A 15,263-nucleotide genomic window follows, 5' to 3' on the forward strand; every position below is an offset into this window, starting at 1 on the left:
TCCTGGTAGAGGACTGCTCTGACTTTGGACTTGATAAAACACAGTGGACCAACAACAGCAGATGACATGGCTCCCTAAATCATCACTGTCTATGGAAACTTCACACTGGACCTCATGCAATTTGTATTCTGTGCCTCTCTACTCTTCCTCCAGACTCTGGGACCTTGATTTCCAAATGAAATGCAAAATTTTCCACAGTCCGTGATGATTTGGGCAGCCGTGTCATCTGCTGGTGTTGGTCCACTGTGTTTTATCAAGTCCAAAGTCAGCGCAGCCCTTTATCAGAAAATTCTAGAACACTTCATGCTTCCCTCTGCTGACCAGCTTTATGGAGATGCTGGTTTCATTTTCTAGCAAGACCTGGCACCTGCCCACACAGCCAAAAGTACCAATACCTGGTAATCATATTACTGTGCTTGATTGGCCAGCAAACTCGCCTGACCTAAACCCCATAGAGAATCTGTGGGGTATTGTCAAGAGGAAGATGAGAGACACCAGACCCAAGAATACAGACTAGCTGAAAGCCGCTATCAAAGCAACCTGGGCTTCCATAACACCTCAGCAATGCCACAGGCTGATCGCCTCCATGCTATGCCACAATGATGCAGTAGTTCATGCAAAAGGAGCCCCAACTAAGTATTGAGTGCATACTATACTGTACATGGACATACTTTTCAGTAAGTCAACATTTCTGTATTAAAAAATCCTTTTTTTTATTGGTCTTATGTAATATTCTAATTTTCTGAGATACTGAATCTTTGGTTTTCACTAGCTGTAAGCCATGATCATCAAAATTAAAAGAAAGAAATGCTTAGAATATATCACCCTGTGTAATGCATCTATATAAAATATATGAGTTTCACTTTTTGAATTGAATTACTGAAATAAATTAACTTTTTGATGGTATTCTAATTTTATGAGATGCACCTGTATATACAAAAACACACACACACGCATATACACACATACCTGTATTTAACAACAGCTACACATTACCTTGTTAATCTAACCTACCTCACCCAAAAATCCTTGGTTCTGCTATACAAAATATTTCAGTATGTTTTTATTGTTACCAAAGGAAAGTGATGGGGACAATAATGATGACCTATTTATAGTTGGTGCTGTAAACATGTAATGCCTGCTTATGTTCTTGTTGTGATGTACACCATAAAAAGCAGTACAGTGGCCAAGTGGTCAGCACTACCACCTAGCAGCACTAGGGTCGTCGGTTCGAATCACAACCACTACCTGCCTGGAGTTTGCATGTTCTCCCTGTGCCTGTGTGCGTTTCCTCAGGGTACTTCGGTTTCCTCCCACACTCCAAAAACATGTTGGTAGGTTCAATGGCTCCGGTCTTAATCGGCCCTAGTATGTGTATGAATGTGAGCCAGGGACCTTAGATTGTAAGCTCCGTGAGGGCAGGGACCAATGAGAATGTACAATATATATTGAAAGCACTGTGTAAATTGATGAACCTGTAACAAATAAAATAAAGACTATAGTTCAACATTCAAACACAGAAGAGAAGAAGACTCTTACCACTGGAGTTCTTCTCCAAGTCTCTGTGAAGTGTCTTCTGGTAGCACATTATACAAGTCATCTTCTTCGAGCTTCCGTTTGTGACCAATAAGAAATAAAGAATTCAACCAGCTTAAAAGGAAAAAAAAAAAAAATTACTATATTTGCGCTATAAAATGCATATAAAATACACAATACACAAGAGACAAACAACTGTAAAAACATATTTCCCAGTGTTTGTTGAAAGGCAATATCACTACTACAAGACAGTATATTAAGAAATTAGCGAGGCTGGTTACATCAGATGACTCATTTTAAAGTTGTCAAAGACTCATTTTAAAGTTGTCACAGAATGTAAACATCTGGAAATAAAAAGGTTACTTAATAAAATTGCTTTACACTAAAATTTGTGCAAAAATACACAGAGGAACCCTTTTCAAGACTGCTTAAAGTATATTTGGCATTTAATCCATGTATGAAGAGAAAAAAACTGACCAATAAATAAAGGCTAAAATCTATTGCCACGATAGAAAAATAATGTATATTACATGTGCTTCCATTGTGATCCGAGTGAAGAGGAAGTGTGTATCAGGTGCAAAACAGCCCCAAATTTCAGATGTGACCATAGCCAAATGTGTCAAATATCCGACTGCAATGGGACCACCTCCAGGTCCCTCTTTCCAATCACTACACTTGACATCCCACTCCTGAACCTCTCCATCCGATTTTCTCTCTCTTATTTTCCTCTTCTTTCTCTCTTGTCTATCTCTTGAATTAGAATGAGTTCTATTATATCATCACATGAACCTTCTTCTCCATCAACTCACTGCTGAGGATGCAGGATGAGCTATATACAGCCACACTTCCATCAAAGAACTGATTCATCACTGAAGCATGAAATTATAAATATTAGTGGTGCACTGCAATGAAAATGCTGGTTCCAAAACTAAAAATTAAAATTCAGGATGCACTTGACCAAAACCAAAATCGAAGTTGACAGTTTTTTAAAAATTTATATATTTTTAATAAATAATTGTATTATATTTGACTTTTTAATTAATACCTAAACTTAGATGAATATGAATTTATTGTTGGCCATTATCGGCACCTTTTGAAGCGATGTTAAAAATCCTGCTTGCTGCCTTCTTGGTGTATATTTGGTCAGTTAAAAGAAAAAAACGCACCAAAAATGCACCTCCTCATTGAAATACATTGAGTCACATGACCAATGAAAAACACACCATAAGCACGGTAAAAATTGCAAAAAAAGAAAAACTGCAGTAAAATTGCGGTAAAATCAATGTAAAATCATGACAAAATTGCGGGTGTTTTTGGCAGCCATTATCGGCACCTTTTTTTTTTCAGCACAACCCTGAAAACCCTATTTTCAATCGTTAATTTTCGGCGGCCGAAATTTCGGTGCATCGCTAATAAATATCAAAGGGGTCTAAGCACTTCAGATTTAACAGGAACCATGTTTGTTTATATCCTCATATCTTTACATTGTTAACACACCTGGATTGTAAAACCCACATAGAAAGTCATTGCTGTTTCTCTTGATCCGCTGGTGATAAAACGGTTTTACGCCTCCCCACAGTTGTATAATTCTACACTGCTCTAACTCTGTAAACTTCAATTAAAATGTACTGAAACAGAAAATATCTGGCTATAGTTTGTTTTGGTTTCAGTAGCCAGATCTGTCGGCATATGGCCAGATTAACAAAAGCAATCATCTCTGTTTATAGGATTACGGCGTAAGGATACATTCATGCAGACATAGCATGCACATTTGACAGCATTTTTTGAGCATAGCATAATATTTCTAAATTGCAGCGTAAAAAAAAAACACCAGCAGTACATATTTTTCTTGGCTCCATTGGCGCCAATAATGCAAGTCAACGAGAACGCTGAGTAATTGTTTGGGAAAATTCCTACGCAAGGTGTTTCTTCAATATTACCTCCATGATTCTCACCCCCCCCCCATAACTAAAATGATTATTGGTGTTAGTGGTTACTGATTTGAGAGACCAACATTGCTTATTGCTCAAGGAACCCCTAGCAACCTCAGGAAGAAAGATAATGTTACACCGAGTAAATTGATACCAAACATGTCACGCTTCAAAATTGCACCCACTCGTGGAATGGCGACAAACTATATCCATATGCAACGTTTAAAAAATTTTACAGGTTGCATGTTTTGAGTTACAGAGGGAGTTGAGGGCTAGAATTACTGCTCTTGCTCCAACCATCGTGGTGATACCTCACGTGTGGTTTGAACACCGTTTTCATATGCGGGCGCTACTCACATATGCGTTCGCCTATGCACACAAGCTCGGCGGGACGGGGCGTGTTTAAATTTTTTTTTATTTTTTATTATTTATTTTACCTTTTTATTTTTTTATTTTTGCACTGTTCTTTTTTTTTTTTTTAAATGTGTCACTTTTATTTTATTCCTATTGCAAGGAATCTAATCATCCCTTGTAATAGAAAAAAAGCATGACAGGACCTCTTAATATGAGTTCTGGGGTCAAAAAGACCTCAGATCTCATATTTACACTAAAATGCAATAAAGAAAAAAAAAAAAAAAATGTTGCTTTAAGAGCTATGGGCGGAAGTGACGTTTTGAAGTCGCTTCAACCCTGCAATGGTACAGAGACGGGTGGGGGCCATCTTTCCCTCATTTATCTCCATACCTAACAGGGAGAAGGACGCGATCACCTTCGCCACAGATAAAAGTGATCTCACGGCGAATCTGCCCCAGACACCACTTTTATCTGAAAGCGGACCGCCCGCTGAAGAAGAGGATACTGGGGTTATGGTAGCTAGCTGCTCCCATAACAAAATTACCCCTCTTCAAACAGCCGACGTATAACAACGGCGGACAGTCCGGAAGTGGTCAACCACTTGCCACCCAAGTCAATTCTGGCATTTCTCTCCTACATGTAAAAATCATCATCAATCATTTTTTTGCTAAAAAATAAATAAAAAACAGCTTGTATAACAGTGTAAATTTGCTGTCCCCTCAAAATAACTCAACACACAGCCTAAACTGCTGTCTAAACTGCTGGCAACAAAAGTGAGTGCACCCCTAAGTGAAAATGTCCAAATTGGGCCCAATTAGCCATTTTCCCTCCCCAGTGTCATGTGACTTGTTAGTGTTACAAGGTCTCAGGTGTGAATGGGGAGTGGGTGAGTGTTAAATTTGATGTTATCGCTCTCACTCTCTCATACTGGTCACTGGAAGTTCAACATGGCACCACATAGCACCTCATGGCAAAGAACTCTGAGGATCTGAAAAAAAGGATTGTTGCTCTACATAAAGATGGCCTAGGCTATAAGAAGATTGCCAAGACCCTGAAACTGAGCTGCAGCACGGTGGCCAAGACCACACAGTGGTTTAACCGGACAGGTTCCACTCAGAACAGGTCTCGCCATGGTCGACCAAAGAAGTTGAGTGCACGTGCTCAGCGTCATATCCAGAGGTTGTCTTTGGGGAATAGATGTATGAGTGCTGCCAGCATTGCTGCAGAGGTGGAAGGGGTGGGGGGTCAGCCTGTCAATGCTCAGACCATACGCAGCACACTGCATCCAATTGGGCTGCATGGCTGTTGTCCCAGAAGGAAGCCTCTTCTAAAGATGATGCACAATAAAGCCCACAGTCTACTGAAGACAAGCAGACTAAGGACACGGATTACTGGAACCATGTCCTGTGGTCTGATGAGACCAAGATAAACTTATTTGGTTCAGATGGTGTCAAGCGTATGTGGCGGCAACCAGGTGAGGAGTACAAAGACAAGTGTGTCTTGCCTACAGTCAAGCATGGTGGTGGGAGTGTCATGGTCTGTGGCTGCATGAGTCCTGCCGGCACTGGGGAGCTACAGTTCATTGAGAGAACCATGAATGCCAAAATGTACTGTGACATACTGAAGCAGAGCATGATCCACTCCCTGTTTTGACTGGGCAGCACGGCAGTATTCCAACATGATAATGACCCGAAACATACCTCCAAGACGACCACTGTCTTGCTAAAGAAGCTGAGGGTAAAGGTAATGGACTGGCCAAGCAAATCCCAATGAGCATCTGTGGGGCAACCTCAAATGGAAGGTGTAGGAGCGCAAGTGTCTCTAAGATCCACCAGCTCTGTGATGTTGTCATGGAGGAGTGGAAGAGGACTCCAGTGGCAACCTGTGAAGCTCTGGTGAACTCCATGCCCATGAGGGTTAAGGCAGTGCTGGAAAATAATGGTGGCCACACAAAATATGACAATTTGGGCCCAATTTAGACATTTTCACTTAGGGGTGTACTCACTTTTGTTGCCAGCGGTTAGAGATTAATGGCTGTGTGTTGAGTTATTTTGAGGGGACAGCAATTTTGCACTGCACTTAATTTAAGCTGTACACTCACTACTTTACATTGTAGCAAAGTGTCATTTCTTCAGTATTGTCACATGAAAAGATATAATAAATTATTTACAAAATTTTGAGGGGTGTACTCACTTTTGTGAGATACTATATATATATATATATATATATATATATATATATATATATATATATATATATATATATATATATATATATACACGCATACTCATATATACATACACACATATATACACATACATGCATACATATATACATACACACACACACACACAGTTGTGCTCATAAGTTTACATACCCTGCCAGAATTTATGATTTCTTGGCCATTTTTCAGAGAATATGAATAACACAAAAACATTTCTTTCACTCATGGTTAGTGTTTGGCTGAAGCCATTTATTATCAATTGTGTTTACTCTTTTTAAACCATAATAGCAACAGAAACTACCCAAATGACCCTGATCAAAAGTTTACATACCCTGGTGATTTTGGCCTGATAACATGGACACAAGTTGACACAAAGGTGTTTGAATGGGTATTAAAGGTAACAATCCTCACCTGTGATCTGTTTGCTTTAATTAGTGTGTGTGTGCGTGTGTGTGTATAAAAGGTCAATGAGTTTCTGGACTCCTAACAGACCCTTGTATCTTTCATCCAGTGCTGCACTGACGTTTCTGGATTCTGGTTCATGGGGAAAGCAAAAGAATAGTCAAAAGGATCTATAGGAAAAGCTAATCTAACTGTATAAAACAGGAAAGGGATATAAAAAGATATCCAAAGAATTGAAAATGCCAATCAGCAGTGTTCAAACTCTAATCGAGAAGTGGAAAATGAGGGGTTATGTTGAAACCAGGTAGACAAACTAAAATTTAAGCCACAACTGCCAGGAAAATTGTTTCGGATGCAAAGAAAAACCCACAAATAACTTCAGGTGAAATACAGGACTCTCTGAAAACATGTGGTGTGTGGCCGTTTCAAGATGCACAATAAGGAGGCACTTGAAGAAAGATGGGCTGCATGGTCGAGTCACCAGAAGAAAGCCATTACTACACAAATGCCAAAGTATCCCGCTTACAAGAGGCCAAACAGCACAAAGACAAGCCTCAAACCTTCTGGCACAAAGTCATTTGGAGTGATGAGACCAAAATTGAGCTTTTTGGCCACAACCATAAATGCTTCATTTAGAGAGGAGTCAACAAGGCCTATGATGAAAGGCACACAATTCCTACTGTGAAACACAGAGGTGGATCGCTGATGTTTTGGGGATGTGTGAGCTACAAAGGCACAGGAAACTTGGTCAAAATTGATGGCACGATGAATGCAGTACGTTATCAAAAAATACTGGAGGAACATTTGCATTCATCAGCCAGGAAGCTGCACATGGGATGTACTTGGACATTCCAACACGACAATGATCCAAAACACAAGGCCAAGTCGACCTGTCATCGACTACAGCAGAATAAATTGAAGGTTCTGGAGTGGCCATCTCAGTCTCCTGACCTCAATATCATTGAGCCATTCTGGGGAGATCTTAAACGTGCAGTTTGTGCAAGACAGCCCAAAAATTTACAGGAACTGGAGGCTTTTTGCCAAGAGGAATGGGTAGCTTTACCCTCTAAGATAAAGAGCCTTATCCACAAATACCACAAAAGACTTCAAGCTCATTGATGTTAAAGGGGCAATACACGGTATTAAAAACTGGGGTATGTAAACTTTTGATCAGGGTCATTTGGGTAGTTTCTGTTGTGATTATGATTTAACACAATTGACTGATAATAAATGGCTTCAGCCGACTACTAACCATGAGTGAAAGAAAAGTTTTTGTGTTATTCATATTCTCTGGAAAAATGGCCAAGAAATCAAATTCTGCCAGGATATGTAAACTTATGAGCACAATATATATATATATATATATATATATATATATATATATATATATATATATATATATATATATATATATATATTTATTTAGCAGAGACCCTAGCGAATAAAATGGCAGTTGTTGCAATTTTTTTATGTCACACGGTATTTGCGCAGCAATTTTTCAAAAGCGATTTTTGGAGAGAAACACACTTTCATGAAAAAACATAAACAAAAAAACAAAACACAATATTTACTCCAAATGTTTTGTATAATGTGAAAGATGATGTTACACTGAGTAAATAGATACCAAACATGTCATGCTTTAAAATTGTGCACACTCGTGGAACTACAGTACTTAAAAATCTCCATAAGTGACGTTTTACATTTTTTTACAGGTTACCAGTTTAGAGTTACAGAGGAGGTCTAGCGCTAGAAATATTGCTCTCACTCTAACGATCACATCGATACCTCACATATGTGGTTTGTAAATACTGTTTACATATGTGGGCATGACCTACGTATACGTTCGCTTCTGCGTGCAAACACGAGGAGATGGGGCTCTTTAAAACATTTTTTTTGTGTGTTTTTTTTTTTTTTTTTTTTACATTTTTTCCTTCAAATTTTTTTTTTTTTTTTTTTTCCCTTATTACAAAGAATGACAGGTCCTCTTTACACAGAGATCTGGGGTCTATAAGTGTCAAGTCCCTAGGAGTCTCAGGGATATCCGGAGGTCTAATTACCAAAGAATTACACCTCCGGATATCCCTGAGACTCCTTGGGGCTACCAGGATACCAGACCACCTGCTATATTAATAATATGATGTGCTACTACCCATCCACCCTTTTGTAAGTGTTTTTAAACCTTTTGGGAAATATAAAGTTTTACTTCCGTACTTATAGGCGCCTTTTTTTCTTTTCATTTTACTTCTCTCTTCAAATGCTGCCGGAAGTGCATGAAGACCCTCAACTATTTCTACATACACTGATATCTGCTTGGTCTGTTACTCAAGAGTGCCCTTATACACTTTTATCTAGAGCTGCCAACGCTGCTCTGCAAAATCCCCAACTTCAGTGGGGACATGGACAGGAGGGGGGACAGAGAAAACCAGGATCAGCCAGTTTATTTGCAGAATGCAGAAAACTAATCTCATAGTGACTAAGTGATTATGAACAGCATGTAATACACCATTTATTAATAATTTCTTATGATGTGCGTTTAATGACACTTTAATGGTGGCCACATATTTTTATGATAGTTCAAACAATTATTTAATGTGGCTAACGGGTCCAACTGAAATAAAATTGCTAACTAAAAGAATCTGCATTTTATTGATTAGGTGAGCCCTTAATCATTTTCAGCTCTGCTAAGTCAATCGGCCTTGGTGGAATTTTTCCGATCATTTTAATCAAACAAAAAATATCTGCATGTGTGTTGGTGAACTGATCATAATATAGATCAATTAAATGCTTGTTTTAGTGGACAGTTTATGACTGATAGATCTCATTTCGATTCATATTTTCAATCGATTACCAAGTGTGAAATACCGTGTGTATTAAACTGTTCAATGTTTTAATTGATGATGAACTGCTTGTTTGTGATCAATCATACCTAGAGCAAGGTGTATAACACAACAAATCTTCCTAGACAGACACATGCAGCTTTACAAGATCCTTCAGTGAAACTTCTCATCTGTGAGCTAAAGATTCACAAAGTTTCGAGTACATATGAAAAAAAAAAAAAATCTTGTTTTATTATTGCCATCACTTCCCTATTCTCTGCAGCACATCAGACTGCCAAAGATGCCACTTTCCGCAATCCAACTGTTATCAGAAGTCATAAAAATCCATAATATAACTATGGAAAAGTCTACCAAATATCCTCCTAAATTAGCAACTTGGCTTCTCATTTCTTTATCTGGAGTTAAACAGGATAATACATCTTGTAAATAAGGATATGACTTGCCTTGTTCCCAGAAGCTGAACATTTACAAATGTTTTGATGTAACTGTAAGCCTGCTGCTTTTCCTGAAAATTTGGGCTATTTTATGTTACACAATAAGAATGCTCACAGATCCCCAGGACACAGCTCCATTGTGCAAACATCTTTATATTTCTGCTTCACCATAGCAGTCTTACTTTCTGCGCTGTTCATGAACTTAAAGCGGTATTAAACCCAAAACCAAAATTGTAATATATTGCAGCTTACCAATCATTAGACGTGGTGGCTGCATTCATTTTCTCTCTCCCCCCCCCCCCCCCCATTTTCAAAGATTTTTATTGGGTAATAACTCAGGGGTAGCAAATGACATCAAATACAAGGTATAACAAAATTAATTCTGTATAGGAATTAAAAGGCTAAGAAATATTAATAAAGTATAACAGGGAAAGGACACTTAACAGGTAGAAGCCTACTAATGCAAACATTATATTTGGTTCCGAATAATAATAATAAAGCAAATAGCAACCCTATTCACCCCTAGGAGGACTAACTCTAAATAGGGCTGCTAGAAGAGAATGCCAGCTAATAAACTATTGAGCTAAGGAAAGCGGATAATGTAATGAATGGGGTTAGTTAGCAGCTCGATACAACAAGTAAATTAAAAAAATAATCAATACTGGAGAAATTGGATTACAGTAATAAAAAGAGTGGAAGTACAATTCTTTGAGAATTTTAGAGGCTTTGGGGTGATTGATCCATATATGCCAGTGTTTCTTAAAGTGGGTTATATCATAGTTTTTATAAGGCTAGCATTAATTCATAGTGTGCTTGGGTGTTGAGTCTTATGACTTCTGAAAGGTTAGGGCTTCGATTGATTTCCACATTTTGGTAATAGTAAGTCTTACAGCTCTAAGTATTTTAGCCACTATTATTCGGTAGTGAGGCGGAAAGATGTCAAGGTTAATACTCAAAAGGGCCATAGCTGGTGAGATTTGTATTAGGTTACTTGTATGATAGGCAATAAATGTTGATACAGAGTTCCAGAAGCTAGTAAAATTCAGCTCTATAGTGTGTGAAATAGGGACCCAATTTGGTCAATACAATGTCAGCATAATGGGGATGACGTAGGAAACTTTTTTGCTAATTTAGAAGCAAATCTGTTCAAAATCTTTTGGGAATTATCCTAATGTTCAATACAGGATGTGGCTGTGTTGTTGATTCTCATAGCGTTATACCAACATTCCTCAGAGAATGGTCAAACCAGATCTTTTTCCCATTTAGTCATATTATGATTTTTCTCTTACTTAGGATATTGAGAAAAGAGCTTATAGAAAAAAGCTATACTCTTAGACTTTTCAATTTTGTCGATTGTGAAATGTTTCCATATAGAGAATGGAATGTTAAAACCTTTATTTGGTCTAAAATATTTCAGATGATAGTACTTCTGTAATTTATTGATTAATATATTTCTTTGTTTTCATTGGAGAGGTGATCAAAAAAATTAAAACCCTGGGTAATCCAATTATTCATCGAAAGGCAGGCTCCGCAATATTCAAGGGCTCTCAGAGGGATAGGTATATTCTGTATTATATCTAGAATATGAAATTTTGACACTAGAAATTTCCATGCTGTCAATGAAACTTTAATGGATAGTAGTCTAGGTACAATTATCTTAGGAAACGGTATAAGCTAACGTTAGGAAATGGAGGTCGTTACCTTTAGTAGACTCATTTTCGATGGATAACCATAGCTTGTCGTTATCAGGGATGAACCATTGAGTTTGGATTTACTAAAACTGTGCAAAAGCTGGCGCAGCTCTGCATAGAAGCCAATCAGCTTCCAGTTTTTTTTTTGTCAAAGCTTAATTGAACAAGCTGAAGTTAAAAGCTGATTGGCTACCATGGACATCTGCACTAGATTTTGCACTTCGAATTTTAGTAAATCAACCCCAATGTTTCATTTGGTCTAAAAGTGTAGCATAATAGTATTTTTGCACATCATGTAAGTTCATACCACCTTTGTTTTTAGAAGGTGTTAGGATAAATGCTACTCTAGGCTTTTTGCCATTCCAAATGAGATTCCGTAATTTTTGTGAGGGCATTGGAATAGGTAGGGCTCTGAAAAGATAAAGTATTTTGGGTAAGGTTTGCATCTTGAATGCCGCAATTTTCCCTATCCATGATAGTTGAATTTTTTGAATATTTTGAAAATCTTTAGCTATCAGTTCTAATAATTTTGGAAAATTGGCAGCATACACTTTATTTATAGGGTGGTGAGGTGGATACCCAGATACCAAATAGTCTGTGCATTCCAGTTGTATTTAAATTTCTCTTTAAGGATGGTAGACAAATCGCTAGTTATATTCATAGGTAAGGCAAAACTTTTACTGTTATTAATTTTATAGTAAGACACTTTGCTGAAGGAATCAAACATATCTCGTACCATTTGTAAGGACTTGTCAGGATTGGTTAATGAAAGGATTATGTCGTCGGCGAATTAACCCATTTTGTGTTCCTCTTTACCCAATTTTATTCCCGATATATTTTCACTGGATCTAATTGTCGCCAATAAAGGCTCAATTACTAGCGAGAAAATTATGGGCGATAGGCTGCATTCATTTTCTTTTCTGATTCCAATATTTTTATTAAGTTCCTATGCATTTAACAGAACTACCCCCCCCCCCCCAGGCACTTGGGTACAAATTCCCTCCATGGGGTAACTACCATAGCAAAGACAAAGCATTCAATTAGGGTACAGGTGAGAAACACCATAACATCTCAACAATTGCTAGAACACTAGAGGAAAGAGCAGGTTCTAAAGAAGTCATCTCTCTTATTCGGCATTCTCGCCTGCTGTCTTGCTTGCACCAAGTGCCTAAACAAAAACAAATTACCAGCAAGTAGTAATTTTACTTGGTCATCCAAAAGAAGGAAGAAAGAGGCAGGGCAAGGGCGAGGCAAGAAGAAGGTTAGAGAGAAAGGGCAGAAGTAGAAAAGATGTGATCAAGATCCCCAGGTCGCACCAGACTCTCTCCAGGTACCGCAGCCAAGGCTTCCAGGTATTATTGAAGGTACACAAGAGTTTATTGGTAATCATTATTTTATTATGGAGTAACGTATTCACTTGAGACCACTGCCTGGTTCTAATGGCTTCGTCAGTGTCACTTACAATTCTACTTCTTCCTCTCCTCTTCCTTTCTCTGTCTGGGTCCCCCAAGGTTCTGTTCTTGGACCTCTTCTTTTCTCAATCTACACCACCTCCCTGGGTCAGTCAATTGCCTCCCATGGCTTTCAATAACATCTCTACGCCTATGACACCCAAATTTATCCTTCTACCCCAAGCTCTCGCCATCTGTCTCCTCAAGCATCACCAATTTACTGACATATCAGCCTGGATGTCACATTACTTCCTCAAACTCAACCTATCCAAAACCGAGCTCATGATATTTCCTCCCCCACGTGCCACTTACCCTGATTTCTCCGTCAATATCAATGGCTCAACTATCAACTTGCCCCCCACCCCCCACCCCAAGGTCCTAGGTGTAATCCTGGACTCCAAACTAACCTTTCAGCCCCACATCCAATAGCTATTCAAAATTTGCCGCCTTAACCTCCGCAGCATCTTCAAGATACGCCCCTTCCTAACCAATGTCACCACAAAGCTTCTAATACACTCCCTGGTCATCTTTCACCTCGACTACTGAAACTCCCTCCTCACTGGCTTACCTGGAAATAGGCTATCCCCACTTCAGTCCATCATGAAGGCTGCTGCCAGGCTCATCCACCTTACAAACCGCTCAGTGTCTGCTATACCCCTCTGCCAATCCCTCCATTGGCTGCCACTCAACTAACAAATTAAATTCAAGATACTAACAATAACTTACAAAGCCATCCGCAACCTGACCCCCAGCTACATCACTAACCTAGTCTCAAAATACCAACCTAATCGTTCTCTCTGTTCTCTTCGCTCCTCCCAAGACCTCCTGCTCTCTAATTCCCTTGCCACCTCATCCCATGCTCGCCTCCAGGACTTTTGCAGAGCCTCTCCCATCCTCTGGAATGCTCTACCCCAATCTGTCCAACTTTCTCCTACTTTGTCCACTTTCAGATAATCCCTGAAAACTCATCTCTTCAGAGAAGCCTTTCTGGCCCCCATTTAACAACTGTACATTTATTTTCTCCGTCAGCACATCCCCCACAGTTATTACCTCTTGTATCTCTTGACCTTCCCTCTTAGATTGTGAGCTCTAAGGAGCAGGGCCCTCTGATTCCTACTGTATTAAAGTGTATTGTATTTGTACGGTCTACCCTCAAGTTGTAAAGCACTGCGCAAAATGTTGGCGCTATATAAATCCTGTATAATAATAATAATAATACTAAATAAAATTCTTGCTGCCACGATAATGTAGGATATAAGTTTTTGCGGTGTTTACGAGCCTTATCCAAAATCTAATGATTTTGGGGCATTGCCGCCAACTGTGAAACATGGTTCCCAGTTGTCCACATCGTCTAAAGCAAGAAGAGGAGGCTTGTGGGTATAGCTCAACGGAAAATGTCCAAATCATGCTCCCATTGGGTCACATAGGATTTTTAGGGTAGAGTTGTGTGTGGAGTAACTAAAAGCTCATATAAGGTGGACATGTGACCCCTCAGAAGTGTGGCAGCCTTGCAACAGAATTCAAAGGATGTTAGAGTAAGTGGGCGAGTTGCCCCAAGAAAGATGAAACCTGGCAGTATCAAAACATTTCGGTGGGAGGCATTTCCCATTTGGTTTTATAGTTCTCAAGAGAATAAAGGTTAATTTCCATGCAGAAGATCCCCTATTCGCAGCAACCATTTGTTTTCCCACCAGTTGAGTAAGCACGGTTGCAGTCTCAGCAGAAATTCCAGGTTGTTAAAGAAGGAAGTCAGAGTAGTATGAGGAGAGTGTAACTCCTTTGTGAGTCTTAAGCCTCGTACACATGATCGTATTTTCCGCAGACAAAGCGTCAGACTTTTGTCCGAAGGGCGTGTGCCAGGAACTTGTCTTGCATACAAACGGCACACCATTGTCCGCCAACAAACAGGAACATAGTGACGTACTACGTGGGTTTTCAGCTCTTTAGAGCCACCGTTTGGGCACCTTCTGCTAATGTTGCGCTTGGTGAGCATTGATTCCGAGCATGCGTGTTTGTATTTTGGACTTTTGTCTGACGGACTTGTGTACACACGATTGGAAAATCTGACAAGAGACCGTTGTCCGCGGAAAATTCGACAACAATTGTCCGATGGAGCGTACAAAACAGTCAGATTTTAGGCCAACAGTCTATCAACACACAATTCCCGTCGGAAAATCCGATTGTGTGTACGAGGCTTAAGTCTATCCCAAACAGCAAGAGTATAAGAGAGAGAAGGGGACAAAATAGAAGACAGCAACCAGCTATATATCCATATCAACACTGAGTGGAGTTCTAGGGTAAGCAAAGCTTTCTATATCTACTCACTGAGGTAGATGCTTCTCAGAGATGATGGGGGCCAAGTGTGCCATTTGTGCTGCAAGATGATAAGCCAACAAATTGGGG

The 15,263-nt window shown here is 39.3% G+C and overlaps 1 protein-coding gene across 2 annotated transcripts in view; it reads right to left on the reverse strand.

Annotated features, from left to right (window-relative positions):
* ABCC4 (ATP binding cassette subfamily C member 4 (PEL blood group)) overlaps positions 1-15,263 on the reverse strand; it is a 627,509-nt gene that overhangs the window by 509,309 nt on the left and 102,937 nt on the right. For both annotated transcript variants that reach the window (XM_073614376.1, XM_073614377.1), the window contains exon 2: positions 1,540-1,650. In XM_073614376.1, coding sequence (XP_073470477.1) covers positions 1,540-1,650 — 111 coding nt within the window. The remainder of the gene's footprint in view (positions 1-1,539; positions 1,651-15,263) is intronic.

This window comes from Aquarana catesbeiana, linkage group LG02, assembly GCF_042186555.1.
Source record: "Aquarana catesbeiana isolate 2022-GZ linkage group LG02, ASM4218655v1, whole genome shotgun sequence".
NCBI lineage: Eukaryota > Metazoa > Chordata > Amphibia > Anura > Ranidae > Aquarana > Aquarana catesbeiana.